General features: G+C 54.2%; 1 protein-coding gene across 1 annotated transcript; it reads left to right on the forward strand.

Moving 5' to 3' along the window:
• Positions 1–965: 965 nt before the first annotated feature.
• LOC308259972 (chymotrypsin-C-like) lies at positions 966–17,860 on the forward strand (the record flags this gene model as incomplete). Its single annotated transcript, XM_080691317.1, has 10 exons — positions 966–1,005; positions 2,056–2,147; positions 2,231–2,331; positions 3,732–3,857; positions 4,899–5,035; positions 7,146–7,291; positions 7,905–8,057; positions 9,570–9,649; positions 17,610–17,741; positions 17,794–17,860. The coding sequence occupies 10 exons, from the start codon at positions 966–968 to the stop codon at positions 17,858–17,860; spliced, it is 1,074 nt and encodes a 357-aa protein (XP_080547443.1).
• Between the last annotated feature and the right edge of the window lie 112 nt (positions 17,861–17,972).

Genomic DNA, 17,972 nt, shown 5'->3' on the forward strand with positions numbered 1-17,972 from the left:
AGGCTGAAACGGGAGGGTCTCAGGTTCAAGGCCTGCCTCAGAAACTTAGTGAGACTCTCAACAACCTAACAGGACCCTGTTTCAAAATAAAAAAATAGGGCTGGAGATGTAGCTCAGAAGTAGAGTGCCCAGGGTTCCATCTCTAGTATCAAAAAAAGAAAAATGAAGACAGAGGATGAAGCAGTGAATGAATCTGAGGAGCCGGCATGCCTGGCTTGGCGCCAGGTGTTAAAGCGTGGCTCTGCCGCCGCAAGCTGTGTTACACAGACGCTCACCTCCCCTCTGAGCCTCAGCTTCTTACCTTTAAGGAGCTGCTATGCTAGCTACTGCCTATTTTTGAAAGGATCAAATGAGTACAAGAAGGATTAAGCACAATCTAGCATACAGTAGGTGTCCAATAAATAATAACTAGAAAGAACGAGGGAGGAAACAGATGGGATCGCTGTCCAAGCCCATAGAGGCCTCTCTCCAAAAGCAACCTGCCCCACAGAATAGGCTCCATCTTGCCCGGTGTGGGGGTGCAGGCCTGTAATCCCAGTACCTGGGAAGCTGAAACAGGAGGATCGCAGGTTCACGGCCAGCCTCGGCGACTTAGAGAGGCTCTTAGCAACTTAGGGAGACCCTGTTTCCAAATAAAAATAAGACAAAGTTGGGGGTATAGCCTGGAGATAGAGTTCCCTGGGTTCCACCCTCATCATTATCACACACACACACACACACACACACACACACACACACACACACACACGTGGCTCTCTCTCAGGCTGCATGGGAAGAACATGCTTCCAAGCCAGCCCATCTCGTGCCCAAGTTAAACAGTAACCAGCCAAGGTCAGGGGGAGGCCCCGATGGGGATGGGCGGGCTTCTCTCCAGGGGAGGCTCGGCCCTGGCCAGGTGGGCTCACCGGCCTCCTGCCTATAAGTGCCCCTGCCCGCTCCAGCCGGACAGTCCTGACAGCCACACCATGCTGGGCGCCGTGGTCCTCGCTGCCCTCCTGGCCTGCGGTGAGCTGGGCGGGAGCTCTGGCTGGCCTGCGGGAACAAGGGTCTCTGCAGGAAAGGCCGCCTGTGTGCACCTGTGATGGGGTAGAGGAGCTGCCTCCGGGGCCAGGACTATAGCGGCAGAGAGGGAAGCGCCGAGCAAGGGCCAGGCGCAGAGAAGCTGCACCCTGGGCGCCCTCGGGCTCCGGCGGGCTGCCTTCCCAGGGATCCTGGGCTCCCCTGGTGGTGGTACCTTTCAGTCACTGGGAACCTAGAGATTTAAATGCTGCTCACTCTCTGTAGGAGCTGGGCAAGCGACTCCACCTCTTGAAATCTCATTGGCTAGCCGGGTGTGGTGGCGCCCTTGTAATCCCTGTGCTTGGGAGGCGGAGACAGGAAGATCACGCAGGTCTGAAGCCAGCCTTAAGAGATTCTGGCTTAAGAGACCCTTTTCCAAAAATTAAAAAAGTATAAAATAGGTCTGGGAGTGTAGCCCGGAGGTAGAAGAGCTTCCAGGAACCCCAGTACCACCAAGAAAGAAAGAAAGAAAGAAAGAAAGAAAGAAAGAAAGAAAGAAAGAAAGAAAGAAAGAAAGAAAGAAAGATCTCATTGGCTTTTTTTTTTTTTTAGCAAATGAGAGCACTTGACCAAAGAGTCCTCCCAGCCAACAATTCTAATAATATTTACTGCATGCCAGAATAGCCTTGAAAGATGTATGCATTTTCTGTCCAATGGTCCCGTTGTGCTGTGGCTTAAACAGGGGCAGGACGCGGAGTGCCCGGGCACACACAGGTGCCGTGGCCGCTCGGTCACTGAGCGTCCAGTCTGCTCGGCCTTTCGCTAAGCTCTTTACGTGGGGGGGGGGGCGTGTCTAAACTCGTTATCGGGACCAACTCACCAGCGTAGTGCGTCTTTCCCACTTCACCGAGAGAAGTCCAGGCCACAGAGCTGGGCTGCTTCTCCCAGAGTCCTGCAAAGGATTCTGAGCCCCAATCTGCCCAGTCCCCATGCCTGAGCTCTCCCCTGCCCACCCACCTGCGCCCCCACTCACTTTGCCTCCCTCTGCCTCCCCAGCCTCCAGCTGCGGGGTCCCCAGCTTCCTGCCCAACCTGTCAGCCAGGGTCGTGGGAGGGGACAGTGCCGTCCCCCACAGCTGGCCCTGGCAGGTGAGTGCTGCGGGGAGGGGGCGGGCATGAGGGCGGGGCCAGGGCCTGTGGGCTGACCTCTGGCCCCTCCGGCCCGCCTGCAGGCGTCTCTCCAGTACCTCAGCAATGATGACACATGGAGGCACACCTGCGGGGGCACCTTGATCGCCAGCAACTTTGTCCTCACGGCTGCCCACTGCATCAGGTGAGTGTCGCGACGCCCCAGAGACCCGGCTGTACCCGGGGAGCAGGGCCAAACCGCCTCAAGTGCGCTCCTGCTTTATGGGGCTCAGTCAGCTACTTACACCCAGGCCCTTGGCTGTCCAGTTATCCCATCAACAAGCATCTCTTCTGCGCCTCTTATGTGCCAGGAAACAGCCGTGGAGACGAGGCTGGGCCTCAGGGAGCTTGTATTCTAGCAGAAGGCAGAGCAGCTGGCAGTTAAACACGTAAACGAACAACCCATCAAGTGGAGATGGAAAATAAGGCGTGGGGCACACCGCCATCCCAGTGCTTGGGAGGCTGAGACCGGAGATTGCGGGTTCAAGGCTTTCAGCAGAAACTTAGTGAGACCCTCTGTCAATATAAAAAATAAAAAGGGCTGGGGGGATAGCTCAGAGCTAGAATGCCCCTGGGCTCAGTCCCCAGTATGAAACAGAACGCAGACGGGGATTCAAAGAGTGTGGAAGGAGGTTCTATTTTATTTTGATTATGTTTTGCGGTACTGGGGATGGAGCCCAGGGGCATCCTATCTTCGAGCGACACCCACAGTCCTATTTTTTATTCTTAATTTGAAACAGGGTCTCACTGAGTTGCAAAGGGCCTAATTAAGTACCTGAGGCTGGCCTTGAACCCGGATCCTCCTGTCTCACCCTCCCAAATGCTGGGATTACAAGTGTGCGCCACCACGCCCGGCTCAGGAGGCTCTATTTTAAAGGCGGTGGCGGTTGAGGGGGGAGCTGCCGGGGAGTGGGGAGAGCTCTCTGCGGAGCAGCTGTTTGAGGGAGGACTTGCAGGAGGGCAGGGAGGACGTGAAGGAGGGCAGAGAGGACACCACCCCCCTGAGGAAGGGTGTTCCAGGTGCAGGGAACAGCAGCGCCGGGGCCAGGAGGAGCGGCTGCGGGCATGTTTGAGAAATGACCTGCAGGGAAGCCCCTCTGTCCAGCAGGCTCAGGAGGAGGTGGGAGGCGAGTGGGGGATGGGCTGGAGAGGAAGGAGCAGAGGCTGGAGCCTAGGATGGAGCCACTGCCAGGGTCAGAGCCTTGGGGACGCGATGGAGCAGGCAGGGGGAGGGCCGGGTGCAAGCAGGGTGGCTGGGCCGCTTCATCCACCCATGGGCAAGAGGCCACGTGGCCCAGGCTGGTTTACTCTCTGCAGCAGCAGGGGGTTGAGTTCTGGGGTTCCCCGCTTGCAGACAGGGGACCTGGCAGGAGGGGCCTGGCCACGTGCAAGCCCTAGTCTGGCTCCAAGTCCCAAGTTCGTCTGCTCGTCCTAGAGAGGGCAGTGGATATGGAAGCCCCCTCCCCAGTGACCCCCTCGGGGCCCTAACCCAGCGCCCCAAGTCCCTGCCTATCCCTCCTTGACCTGGATCCTTCCGCCACCCAGCAATTCCAGGACCTACCGCGTGGCCCTGGGGAAGGACGACCTGACCGTGGAGGATGAGGAAGGCTCTCGGATCGTGGGTGTGGACACCATCTACGTCCATGAGAAGTGGAACTCCCTCCTGGTGCGGTGAGTCTGGCCGCCCAGCTGCCCGCCTGTGCCAGGGATGGGTCCTTATGTAAAGTGGCAGATGCCACATAGAGACAGACACCTCTCCCATCCCCATCTCTGGCTGAGTGTCCCTGGGAAGGCACCCAAGGAATAAAAAACCCAAGGCCCCTCAGTGCCCATAGCCTAGCTGACCTTCCCAGCCAGGTCTAGGACCCAGACTCAGAGAGGTTAGAAATATGTGCTGGGTCACACAGCCCAGTATGTTGTAAAACGAGTAATCAAGCCAGGTCAGTCTAGGTCTCTCATTCTGGTAACAGAAGATATATTAAGAATGGCATCTACAGCTGGGCGTGGTGGCACACGCTTGTAATCCCAGCGCTTGGGAGGCTGAGACAGGAGGATCGCGCAGGTTCGAAGCCAGCCTCAGCTACTTAGTGAGGCTCTCGGCAACTTAGTGAGACCCTGTTTCCAAATAAAATAGAAAATAGGTCTGGGAGCGTAGCCTGAAGGTAGAAAGCTCCTGGGTTCCATCCCCAGTACCAAAAAGAGAAAAGAATCGCATCTGCAGCCGGGCGTGGTGGCACATGGCACACACCTATAATCCTAGTATGTGGGAGGCTGAGGCAGAAGGATTGCAAGTCCAAAGCCAGCCTCAGCAAGTTAGCGAGCTCCCCACCCCAATCCCAGCTACTTAGTGGGACTCTTAAAAAGTGAAATGGGACTGGCGATGTAGCCTACAGGTAGAATATTCCTGGGTTCAATTCCTAGCTAGCACCACTACAAAAGAAAGAAAGAAAGAAAGAAAGAAAGAAAGAAAGAAAGAAAGAAAGAAAGAAAGAAAGAAGGAAGAAAGAGAGAGAAGAAAAAAGAAAGAAAGGATGCTAAGTCTAAGGGGACAGATGACAGCGCTAGAAGGCAAGTCATCTACCCTCCTGCATCTGGTTTAGCCAATCAGCATCTGCGGCTGGGTGTCCACGGGCCACCTCCACCGGCTCCCCACTCGCAGCCAGGCCTGGTAGCCCTGGTCTCGCACCCGCTCACCCTGTGTTTTGGTTCCAGCAACGACATCGCCCTCATCAAGCTGGCGGAGCCCGTGGAGCTGAGCGACACCATCCAGGTGGCCTGCCTGCCAGAGGCGGGCACCGTGCTGCCTCAGGACTACCCCTGCTTTGTGACTGGCTGGGGCCGCCTCTGGAGTGAGTACAGCCCCGGGGCCACCCCCAGCGGCCCCGCTGGAGGAGGTGCCTCCCAAGGCCACGCCCACGTGCCCAGGCCTACCACAAGCCACGCCTCCCCAATGCTACGCCCACAGGCCAGACCTTCCACAAGCCACGCCTCCCAGGGCCACGCCCACAAGTCAGACAACCATGAGCCACGCCTCTCGTAGGCCACACCCCTCATATTTGCCCACTTTTCCTCCTAAACGTTTCACATCCTTTTAAATTCTTCCATAATAACAGCTACTATTTATTAAGCACATACCCTGTGGCAGACGCTAACGAGTGCATGTAATGGGTGTCTTAAGAATTAAATAGATTAGAGTTTGCCCAGTGCTTACAGCAGGGCCTGGCGTATTCTAAGTGCCATATAAATAAACCAAAATACGTCATTTGAGGGGTGGGGAGTTAGATGAAAACACACACTATGCCCAAATAGATTTCAGCTGAATTAAAAGGTTAAATGCCAATAACCGGAAACAATCAAGACTGGGAGAGAGATGAGGATCTACATTGAAAACACCCTGGGGTGAGAGGGGCCTTTCAACTCGAAACGCCAAGGTCAGACCCAAACGGAAATGATCTCCCATTAAACCTTCAGAATCCAAGAGAGACAGGCGTGGTGGCGCTGAGACAGGAGGATCGCTGGTTCGAAGCCAGCCTCGACAACTTAGGGAGGCCCTCCGTAACATAGTGAGATCCTGTTTCCAATTAAGAAATAAAAGCAGGCTTGTGGTTTAGTTCAGAGGTAGAGTGTCTCTGGGTTCAATTCCCAGTGCCACAAAATAATAATAATAATAATAATAATAATAATAATAATAATCCAAGAGAAAGTCAACTCAACCCGGTGGTGCAGTGGCCCAGGCCTCTCATCTCAGCTAATCTGGAAGCTGAGGCAGGAGGTTTGTGGGTTTGCCTAGACAATTTAGCCAGACATTATCTCAAATAAAAATATGAAGGACTGGGGGTGGAACTCAGTGGTAGAGTGCTCCTGGGGAGGAAGGGAGGGAGGATGGGAGAAGAGACAGGAGAGAAAGAAAGGATATAGAGCAAGAAAAAGGAAAGAGAGAGTGCCGGCCGTGGTGGCGCACGCTTGTCATCCCCGCGCTTGGGAGGCGGAGACAGGAGGATCGCGCAGGTTCGGAGCCAGCCTTGTTGGCTTAAGAGACCCTGTTTCCAAATAAAAATATAAAATAGGTCTCGGAGTGTAGCCGGGAGGTAGAAGGGTTCCACCTCCAGTACCAAAAAAGGAAAGAGAGGAAGGCAGGCAGGCCGGGCTGGTGGCACGTGCTTGTAATCCCAGGACTTGGGAGACTGAGACAGCACTTCTGCAGGCCTCAGCAACTTAGTGAGGCTCTGATTCCAAATAAGAAAGAAAATGGAGCCGGGCGCGGTGGCGCAGGCTTATAACGCTTGGGAGGCTGAGACAGGAGGATCGCGCAGGTTCGAAGCCAGCCTCACTACTTAGTGAGGCTCTCAGCAACTTAGTGAGACCCTGTTTCCAAATAAAATATAAAATAGGTCTGGGAGGATAGCCCGGGGGTAGAAAGCCTCTGGGTTCCACCCCCAGTACCACGAAAGAAAGAAAGAAAGAGAGAGAAAGAGAAAGAAAGAAAGAAAGAATGAATGGATGGATGAATGAATGGATGGACTGGTGAGGATGTAGCTTAAAGGTAGAATGCCCCTGGAGTCAATCTCCAGTACCACAAGAGAAGAAAGGAAGGAGGAGGAAGAGAAGGAGAAGGGGGAGGAGGAAGAGAGAGGGGGCAAGAGGAAGGAAGGAAAGAAGGGAGGGAGGAAGGGAGGGAAGGCGAGGCCGGTGAGCAGGCGGCAGCTCAGCTCTGGGGCTGCCTCTCAGGCCCTCTGTGGATGTGATCAGATCCAGCCCGCTCCCCTTTCTCCACACTCCAAAGGCTCTTGAGCCAAATGGGTGGGCCCGCGGCTGGCCTCTCCATGAAGGGCGCCTGTGTGGCCGCAGAGTCCCAGCCAGAACTCCCGCCTCCTGTGCAGGCCTCTGCCCCTGAAGGCTCTGCTGCTCCCAGCTGGGGCTGCCAGGCTGACTCCTGGTCGCCGCCTGCTGTCTCCCCAGCCAACGGCCCCATCGCGGATGAGCTGCAGCAGGGCCTGCTGCCCGTGGTGGACCACGCCACCTGCTCCCAGCGGGACTGGTGGAGCTACATGGTGAAGGAGACCATGGTGTGCGCTGGGGGCGACGGTGTCATCGCCTCCTGCAATGTGAGTGTCTGGCCCTGCCCGCCCTGCTCCAGAAGGACAGGGCAGTAGGACCCTGTCCATCCCACCTTCCCCAGCACGGGCTGAGTTCCAGTCCCTGTGACCTAGGGCAGGTGCTGACCTCCCTGACCTCAGTTTTCCCACTGATAGAACGGGGCCGTAGGAACCGCTTCACAGGGCGCTGCGGGGACTAACTCAACAAGTCCAGCGGCCACAGAACGGACTTCACCAAAGGCCCCGCAGGGTCCCTGCGTGATGTCAGTGACGAGTCCAAGGGGACGGGGGTGTTCGGGATCCAGGCCAGTGCCACGGAGCAGCTCAGATAACCAGGGACTGTCCTGCTTCCAACACGCGGCCCTCCCCGCTGCCACCCTCCTGGGCCCACAGGGCCCCACCAGACATAGGGACCAGACACAGAGAGGGCTGCCCTCGTCCCAAGATCACACAGTGACCCCAGAGCCAGTCTGACGCCCCAGGGCGATTTTCTCTGCCCCACCAGGGGCAGGCAGGGCCCAAAGCAGGGGGTACAGAGCCCAGAGACCAGCCACATCTTAAGCGCTGCTCTCCAGCCTGTGTGGGGGACCCCCGGGGCCAATGCCTGCCCTCTCTGGAACAGGGCGACTCGGGCGGCCCGCTGAACTGCCAGGCCGAGAACGGTTCCTGGGAGGTGCGCGGTGTGGTCAGCTTCGGCTCCAGCATGGGCTGCAACACCTACAAGAAGCCGTCCGTCTTCACCCGCGTGTCCGCCTACATCGACTGGATCAACGAGGTGGGTGAGCCTCCGCAGCCCTCCCCGCACCCGCCAGCCCTGCGCCCGCCCACCCTCGACACTCTCCTTTATTCATTTGCCCATTCAGACATTCACTCATGCTCGGAGTTGCACGTTCAGGCTCATCCATTCACTCATTTCTTCAAAGAGCATTGATTAGGCGCTTACTGTAGCTGACCTTCAGTTGGGTGCAGTGAGGAGAGTCCTGGACTCCTCCACCTGCTCCTCCTTGGGCTCCAGCAAACACTGACGTCCCCATCCGGGTGACACCTCTCCCCCAAAAGTGAACTGTGAGCCAGGCAAGGTGGCACACACCTGTAATCCAAGTACCTGGAGGCTGAGACCGGAGGATCGCAGCTTCTAGGCCAGCCTCAGCAACTAAGCGAGACCCTGTGTCAGGTTAAAACTTAAAATCGAAGCCGGGCGTGGTGGCACACGCTTGTAATCCCCGCGCTTGGGAGGTGGAGACAGGAGGATCGCGCAGGTTCGAAGCCAGCCTCACTGGCTTAAGAGACCCTGTTTCCAAATAAAAATATAAAAAATAGGTCTGGGAGTGTAGCCCGGAGGTAGAAGGGTTTCCAGGAACCCCAGTACCACCAAAAAAAAAAAAAAAAAAAAAAATTAACATCGAGTGGGAGTTTAGCTCTGAGGTAGAATGCCTCTTGGTTCAACCTTTAGTACCAAAAGAAAGTGGATGGTGCCCCATTGTGGAGGGCCAGTGGCAGAGAGGGGGCAGCCACTAGTCACTTGCGGGTGACGGGCGGGCACCTGGGCTGGGGGCATCCTTCTGGGCACAGGTGCTGAGATCTAAGGGACGCAGACCCCTTGGGTGGAGACCAGGCTGGCCTGTGGGACCAGGGTTCCCTGCGATGCCCCATCCAAGGCCAGCCCCTCCCAAGAGCCTTGTGCTGCCCCAGAAAATGGGGTGTTCCAGAGCCCTCTATTCTGCTCCTCCAGAAAATGCAGCTGTGATTCGACCCGGGAAGTCCAGCGCGGCCAGTCCTGCAACAATAAACCTCCTTCCCCTGCAGCCACCTGACTCTTTATTTGCGCCTCTCTCTCAGGTTCCCCGGCTTCCTGGGGCTCCCCACTCTGCATTAAGGTCCAGAGAAAGACCTTCAATTGGCTGGCCAGGCTTGGGGGCAGGAGCCTCAGGCACTGACCCTCCTCCCGTGCGGGAGGCCCGTGCTCCTAGCATCCCAAGGGCTCAGAAGGGCTCCCTGACACCCAGCTAGGCTGGGATTCCTGCACTGTGACCAAGGGGTCACAGGCTGGTTGAAAGGAGGGACTTGGGCACCGGCCGTCCTCCTCCACCTTCTGCCTGAGGGCGAGGCGCAGGCCAGGGTGCTGGGAGCCCCCAGACCGTGTCCACTAGAGCGCCACTGGGGTCACTAGCAGTGACCGACTGCTGTGTCCCGGGCACCCGGATATCTGCGTGCGGGGCGCCATCCCAGGGCTTCCCCTGCCCCACCTCAATCCTGACAGCAGCCCTCACTATTCCTCCCTTTTCAGATGAGGGAACTGAGGCTCAGAGAGGGTTGGGATGACACCCGGGTGACACAGTCAGTGATGAACACCAGGATTTACACCAGGTAGTCTACCTGCGGAGCATGTGTCATTAACAACCATGCGACCGCACCCTAAAGCCCACGGGCCTTCCCACGCCGAAGCCCTCCCGAGACCCCGCGGGGCGAGGCCGCTGTGCCTGCCAGCTCAGAGAAGCGGGCCATGAGCCCAGGGACACAGTGGCAGGGGGACAGCCTCTGCTCCCAGATGTGCACAGCTTCCAGCCACACCTGCATATCAACAGCCCCCACCAGGCCTCGTTAGCACAGGATGGCAAGTGTCTCCTGGGGCCAGCAGGCCAGTTAGGGAGCCCCTGATCGTGGGGGCTGGACCACTTGTCCGCGATGGGGGGTCCGCTTATATTTCTATTTCTCTCTCTCTCTCTCTCTCTCTCTCTCTCTCTCTCGTGTGTGTGTGTGTGTGTGATACTGGGTTTGGAACCCAGGGGCATTCTACCTCCAAGCTACACCCCCAGCCCTATTTTTTATTCTTTATTTTGAAACAGGGTCTCACTGAGTTGCAGAGGGCCTCACGAAGTAGCTGAGGCTGGTTGCGAACTGTGATCCTCCTGTCTTGGCCTCCCAAATGTTGAGATTACAAGCGTGCACCACTACACCCTGCCTTTCTTCTTCTTTTTGTTTTTTTGTGGAAATAAGGATTGAACCAAGAGGTGTTCTACCTCTGTGCTACACCCCTAGACATATATATTTTTTTTTCTTGTATTTTGACAGGGTCTTATTAAGTTGCTAAGGCCAGCCTGGAACCTGTGATCCTCCTGTCTCAGCTTCCCAAGTACTGGGATTACAAGCCTGCGCCACCATGCCAGGCACTTCCCCCACCCCTAGGGATTGAAAGGGGAGGATTATGTCTCTGACCTACACCCCTGTGCCTTTTTTTTTTTTTTTAAACAGGGCTCACTAAGTAACTGAAAGCTTCACAAAGTACTGAGGCTGGCCTCAAACCTGCGATCCTCTGTCTCTGCCTCCCACGTACTGGCATTAGAGGTGTGTGCCACCACACACACCTATGTCTCCCTATGTCTCTCTCTTTGCCTATGTCCCCCCAATGCCACTGTGAGGTCGCAGGGCAGAGGGCACAGATGTAGGAAGGGGTGAAGTGGGACCACCTTGACTGACCCCACTCATCACCACTGACCCCTTACCACACAACAGCATTAACTCAGGTAGGTCGGAGGGGAGGGCAGCCTCAAAGCTGGAGCCCTGGATGCACACATGCGATGCACAGTGCTACACGTGCAGGCGCCGAACCTCTCTGAGCCTCAGTTTGCCTCATCTGTAAAATGGACACCTGCTCTGCCTCCCTTTTGGAAGCCAATGAGATCACAGAGCTTTGGGTATGGAAGGAGCTCTTGCTCCTCCTGGCCTCAGTTTTGTCTCTTGGGAGAGGGAGCCTCGTTCCCAGAATGCCTCGGACCTCCTGCACGTGGCTGGGGTCAGCTGGAGGCGCACGTCTACAGAGGTGCGTGTGGCCACGGGCTGGGGCCACATGAAGGCAGAGAGTGAACATGGCGCATCTACTGGAAGCAGCGATGTTCAGTGATGATTTCTGTTTGGTGAAGATTTGGAGAGAAGTAAAAGAAACTCTGCGTATACCCAGCGACATGGTAACATCACAAAATTCAAATTAAGCATCTCTGATAAAGAATGAAACTTCCCAAACAGCCTGCTCCTGTGATTTCTGCGTGCTAGACCCCAGATCATCACTCTACTGCAACCCAGAGGCTTGCAAACCCATCCTGTTTTATAAATAAAGTTTTATTGGCACACAGCCCTGCTCGTATGGCTCCCTAGCATGGCAACAGCGCAGTCGACTGGTTTTGACAGAGGTCATATGGCTTGCAAGTTTGAAAGATGTGCTGTCTGGTCCTTTCCACAGAAAGTTTGCCCACCCCTGACCTACAAAGCTTGAAGGATTCTGGGCTATTTCCCTAACTAACTGAGGAATTAAGGCAGCACTGAGCTGGGCGTGCTGGTACATGCATGTAATTCCAGTGCCTCAGGAGCTGAGACAGGAGGATCGCAGGTTTGAGGCCAGCCTCAGGAACTTAGCAAGTCGCTCAGCAACTTAGTGAGACCTCGTTCTAAAATGAAAAAAGGTGCCGGGCGTGGTGGCGCACGCTTGTAATCCCCGCGCTTGGGAGGCGGAGACAGGAGGATCGCGCGGGTTCGAAGCCAGCCTCAGCTACTTAGTGAGGCTCTCAGCAACTTAGCGAGGCCCTGTTTCCAAATAAAATAAAATATAAAAAAATAGGTCTGGGAGTATAGCCGGGAGGGAGAAAGCCTCTGGGTTCCCTCCCTAGTACCACCAAAAAGAAGAAAGAAAGAAAGAAAGAAAGAAAGAAAGAAAGAAAGAAAGAAAGAAAGAAAGAAAGAAAATAAGGCAGGGGGTGTAGTTCAAAGAGCAAATGTCCTCGGGTTTCATCCCCAGACTTGCAAAAAAAATAAATAAATAAAATGAAATGAAAAAAGGCCGGGCATGATGGTACACACTTGTAATCCCAGCATTTGGGAGGCTAAAACGGGAGGATCGCGGTTCGCGGACAGCCTCCGCTACTTAGTGAGACCCTCTGCAACTCAGTGAGACCCTATTTCAAAATAAAGAATAAAAAATAAAGCTGGAGGTATAGGTTGGAGGTAGAATGCCCTGGGTTCCATCCCTAGTACTGCAAAAAAATAAAAAGAAAAAAAGAAGAGCCGGGCGTGGTGGCGCATGCTTGTAATCCCAGCATTCAGGAGGCTGAGACTGTACAATCACAGGTTGAGGACAGCCTCGGCTACTTAGTGAGGCCCTTCACAACTCAGTGAGACCCTGTTTCAAAAATAGAAAGACTAAAAAATAGGGCTGGGGCGTAGCTCGGAGGTACAATGCTCCTGGGTTCCATCCCCAGTAGTGCTGAAATCCCAGCACTTAGGAAGCTGAGACAGGAAGATTGAGATCCTGTTTCAAAGTAAAGAATTAAGCCAGACGTGGTGGCGCACGCTTATAATCCCAGCATTCGGGAGGCTGAGACCAGATGATCGTGTTCCGCGGACAGCCTCAGCTACTTAGTGAGGCCCTCTCCAACTTAGTGAGACCTTGTTTCAAAATAAAGATTAAAAAATAGGGCAGGGGGTGTAGCTCGGAGGTCAAATGTCTCTGGGTTCCATCTCCAGACCCGCAAAAAATAATAGAAAAAAGAAAGAAAGAAAGAAAGAAAGAAAGAAAGAAAGAAAGAAAGAATTAAAAATAGGGCTGATGGTATAGCTTCGAAATAGAATGTCCCTGGTTCAATCACGAGTACCACAAAATAATAAATTAAGTAAATAAATAAATAAATAAGCAGAGAGCCAAGGGTGTTGCTCAGAAGTATAATGACCTCAGATTCAGTCTCCAATACGAGCAGGTGTGGTGGCGCACGCTTGTAATCCCAGCACTTGGGAGGCTGAGACAGGAGGATCTGGGTTTGTGAACAGCCTCAGCTACTTAGTAAGGTCTTACCTTTGCAACTCGGTAAGACCCTGTTTCAAAATAAAGAATAAAAAAAATAGGCCTGGGGTTGTAGCTCAGAGGTAGAATACCTCTAGGTTCCATCCCAAGTACTGCAAAAAAAAAAAAAAAAAAATCTCCAATGGGGGGGGGGTCAGCATGTTTACTGTTCTGTTTTAAGTGAATAAAATGTTGTTTAATTATTTTGTAAGTTTTTGTGTACGTATGTATGTGCAATATTTCGGGTTGAAACCAGGAGCATTTGACCTCCAAGTATGCCCACGCCCTTTTTATTTTGAAACAGGGCTGGCCTTCAACCTGTAATCATTCTATCTCAGCATCCCATGTACTGGGATACGGGTATGGGATGCACCGGCTACTGATGTTTAATTCTTACCACCACTGTAAGATCGATGGCGCTGTCATCGTCCTATCTGACAGGTGGCGACACTGAGGAAAGAGATGAAAGGTTCCCCAGTGCAGAGCTTCTCAGTTTTTAATGTGGGAGGAACAGAACTTCCAGGAGAATGTTGCTCCACCTAAGACAGACGCCGACTCGGGAGGTGTGGGTGGGGTCCCGATTCCCAAGCGGCTCCTCTGCACCACGTAGAGACCTTGCCGTCCAGACCCCGCTCGGCAGCAGAAGCCCAAATCAGAACTGCTGCACAGACGCATGGGCCTCAGCCCGGGTCTGAGTTATGATCTGTGGCTTCTGCAAAGAATCGCTCTGAGCCATGAACCCATGAGAATTTCCCATCTGCATCCCTTATGCCCTACTGAGACCTCAAGGACAGCCCGGGTTAGAACCTGACAGACTGCCACGTCCTCAAACAATATGGCAACAGGAAACCACGCCCCAGGGGGGGAGGCGGGCTGCAGCAGCTGCCTGCTCTCCGCCTCCCCAGCCTCAGTTTCCTCTCCCTGCAACGCAGAAGCCTGGAGTTTTGTTGGGGTTGCAACCCCAGCGCAGCCCTGGTATCCCCTAAGGTCTGAGCTGAGACTCCTGGCCAGGACCAGGATGGCGCAGGTGCTCTGAGCCTGGCCAATCAAAGCCCTGCATCCCCATCCCCACTATAACAATTGGCTCAGAGGTGATCACAGGACCAGAGGCAGGTGCAATCAGAGAGCAGAAAGCTATGACTCCGTGAAGCCACAGCGGCAAAATGAGGCGGAAACGGGAAAAGCGGTGGTTTTGTTCCCATGAATACTTCTGGCAGTGTGTGCAAAAGTGTTGTGGTTGTCATATTAGAAACAGAAATGAGGGGAGCCACAAATAAACTCTCATGAAATTGAAAGTAACTCAGCAAAGCAATCTGCTTCTGCACAGAAAGTGGGGGAGCCACGGTAAAACTGAACAGCCAGCAGCCTGGGCGGGCGGGCGCTCAGCCTTTTATTCCCCAACGCTAAGGCCACTGCGCCGCTCCCCATTGGCTGGAGTACGGCTTTTACAGTGTAATCTGATTGGCTAGTTTTCACTGGGCAAATTTTTACAAAAGGAGAAACAGGAAGCCAGTACTCTGGGAGTGGAGGGTTTACAACTGTTACAATATGTGATAGTTACAAAGCGAGACCTGGGCCACAGTTACAAGAGGGAAGCCTTCAGGTTTCTCTGTGATCTTGCAACTCGGATGGAAGAGGCTGCTTTCCTTTCTTACATCACAACTGGGTGGAGGGGATGAGGAGTTACAGGTGTCTGGTGGGGGGCGTGGATATTGCAGGATATCCAATGCACAGGAACCCCCCCCATAACAAAAACCATCCAACCCAAAATGTGAATCATGGTACAGCTTTGAAACCCGGAGCCAGAGCCGGGCGTGGTGGCGCATGCTTGTAATCCCAGCATTCGGGAGGCTGAGACAGGAGGATCGCAGTTCGGGGACAGCCTCAGCTACTTAGTGAGGCCCTCTGCAACTCAGTGACACCCGGTTTCAAAATAAAGAATAAAAAATAGGGCAGGTGGTGTAGCTCGGAGGTCGAATGCCCCTGAGTTCCACCCCCAGACCAGAAAAAAAAAAAAGAAAAAAAACCCGGAGCCAGCCAGGCGTACGAGGTATGCTTGTAATCCCCGCGCTTGGGAGGCTGAGACAGGAGGATCGCACAGGTTCGAAGCCAGCCTCAGCTATTTAGTGAGGCTCTCAGCAACTTAGTGAGACCCTGTTTCTAAATAAAATATAAAATAGGTCTGGGAGTGTAGCCCGGAGGTAGAAAAGCCCGTGGGCTCCACCCCTGTACCACCAAAAAAAGAAAAAGAAAGAAAGAAAGAAAGAAAGAAAGAAAGAAAGAAAGAAAGGGAAAACCTGAGTCAGATATTCTGCAGGGATCCTGTTTCTAGGGAAGGGATGCCTGAGAGAACTTCCCAAAATAGCGGCGCCAGGAGGAGGAGGAGAGCCACGGCCTGGAGACATCGTGGGGCCTGAGCCCAGCTGGGCCTGAAAGCAGGCTGCTCCTGAACTTTCCACTGGGGCCCGTGAGTGACTTTTGGACATAGCCTGTTGGAGTGATGTCTGTGTCCCTTTCGAATCCTTATGGCAGTATCGGGCAACAAACAGAACATATTCCTTTTTCGTTTTGTAAAAGGGCCAGAGAGCCTGGGTGATTTCCCCAAGGCCACAGAGCAACCCCACAGCATGTGCCAAACCAGTGTTTGTTCCATGATTCCAGACAGGAAGAAACTTTATATTAAAACAAACAAAGATACATAGAGCAGAATGTCACATTCACACTAAGGTTTCTGATAAAACAAGAGCTGAGCCTGTAATCCCAGTCCTTTGGAGGCTGAGACAGGAGGATGGGGAATTCAAGGCCAGCCTCTGAAACTTAGCGAGACTCTGTTTCAAAATAAGTAAAATAGGGCTGGGGGTTTAGCTTGGCGGTAAAACAACCCTGAGATCAACCGCCAGTACCAAAATATAGATAGATAGATAGATAGATAGATAGATATACATAGATAGATATAGAGAAAATATGAGACTTCAGGAGTAGCTGGTTGTTACAATGATTACTACAACCTACAAACAAGAGACCAAACTGTTTTAGGAAGTTAAGGGCGAGGACAGAGCCCAGGTCCCCTGACCCCCGTCCAGTAGGATGCTGCACCCCAATCTCCTTCACCTTTGCATGATTCTGGGGAGGTTGCAACGTTCTTTCACCCCACTTTTGGCACATACCACAACCCTGAAATCCAGGACTGGATTCTCACCTAGGAAAGTAAGGCCCAGGTATTGGACAAGCTAAGACGTGTCCAAACCAGGATACTCAGAACGGGCTGGCAAGGCCTGGGCTCCACGTCTAAAGAGGGGACGTTCATTTTCTCCTCTGCTTTTCTGGCTGGGGCAAAAGTCAAGTCCTAGCCAGGCATGGTGGTGCATACCTGTGATCCTGGTACTTGGGAGGCTGAGACAGGAGGATCCCAGGTTCAAGGCCAGCCTCAGCAACTTCAGTGGGGCTCTCGGCAACTCAGTAAGACCTGGTTTCCAAATAAAAATGGGCTGAGGGTGGAGGAGCTTGGAGGTAGAATGGCCCTGGGTTCAGTCCCCAGCACACCACACACACACACACACACACACACACACACACACACACACACACACACACACAGAGTCCTGGCAGAGAGCAGCGTGGCCTCACCTGCACCTGCCTGCCTGGCGCTGTGCTCTGGCCCCACCTCAAGGAGCAGAGGCCTGAGGAGAGAGAGATCGCCGGAAGCCCTTCTCCTGCCACAGGGAGCTTGTCCCCGTCCTGGAGGTGAGGCAGGAGCGTGTTCAAGGCTCAAGTAATGGGCTTTTGGATCGGCCCATCCTAGGTTCAAATCTTCAGCCTGCCTCTTAGCAGCTGTCTGACCTTGGGCATGTCGCTCTACCTCTCTGAACTTCAGCTTCTCATCTGACGTGAAGGACCTTCTCGCGGGGTTTCCTAAGGCTCAGGGCAGAGGAGAAATGTGGGCGCATCTAGCCCATGTGGGTGCTTGGGGAGCTGCCTTTTCTTGCCCCTCTTCTAAGAAGCTCCTGCTCTGGTCTCTTTTGGAAGGTGGAGTGTCTGGAGAAATGGGAACCGCTGCTGTGCTAGGCGCAGACGGTAAAACATACCCCGTCCAGCTGGGCCCGGTGGTCACGCCTGTGACCCCAGTACCTGGGAGGCTGAGACGGGGGGATCGCAGGTTTGCGGCCAGCCTCAGCAACTCAGCGAGCCCCTGAGACACTTAGTGGGACCCTGTTAACAACAAAAAATAAAATAGGGCTGGGGGTGTAGCTGGCAGGTAGAACGCCCCTGGGATGAATCCTCAGTACTCAAAAAAAGGGGGGAAAAAGACCAAAAAACTAAATTGTGCTCCATCCCGGCGAAGCCCGTCTGCCAGCCCTCTCCCCATCCCTGGCTGGGCTGCTCACCCCCATCCTGTGCTGTGTTTCGCCCTCTGCTATGCACACACGTCCCCGTGCTTTGCCAGTGCTCGCCAGGATGCTGTGAAGCTCACTGGACACGGTTTCTCCCCGTGTCACCCAGAGGCGCCCCGTGCCTGGAGACGTCCGCGCTTCGCCCGCGGTCCCGCAGCAAGACGCGGCACCATGGCCCGGGACAGGGTTTCCCAGTCTTGGCGCCGCTCACAGTTGGCGCGGGGCAGCCGCTCACCGTCCGGTGCGGTGCCCATGTTTAGCCGCCTCTCTGTTCTCTCTTTTCTGGATGCCAGTAATGCCCGCCCCAGCCACGATGAGCCAACATGTCCCCAGGCATCATCAGATGGCCCCCAGAGCTAAGCCAGCCCCGGGACCCAGCAGCCGACGGGGCTGTTTGTTGAACGGGGGAGCTTAAGCATTTCTTGACAAATGCAGCCCCAAGGACCCACAATGCACACATCCTTTCCTGACT

Source organism: Muscardinus avellanarius (genome assembly GCF_963383645.1).
Source record: "Muscardinus avellanarius genome assembly, chromosome: 3".
NCBI lineage: Eukaryota > Metazoa > Chordata > Mammalia > Rodentia > Gliridae > Muscardinus > Muscardinus avellanarius.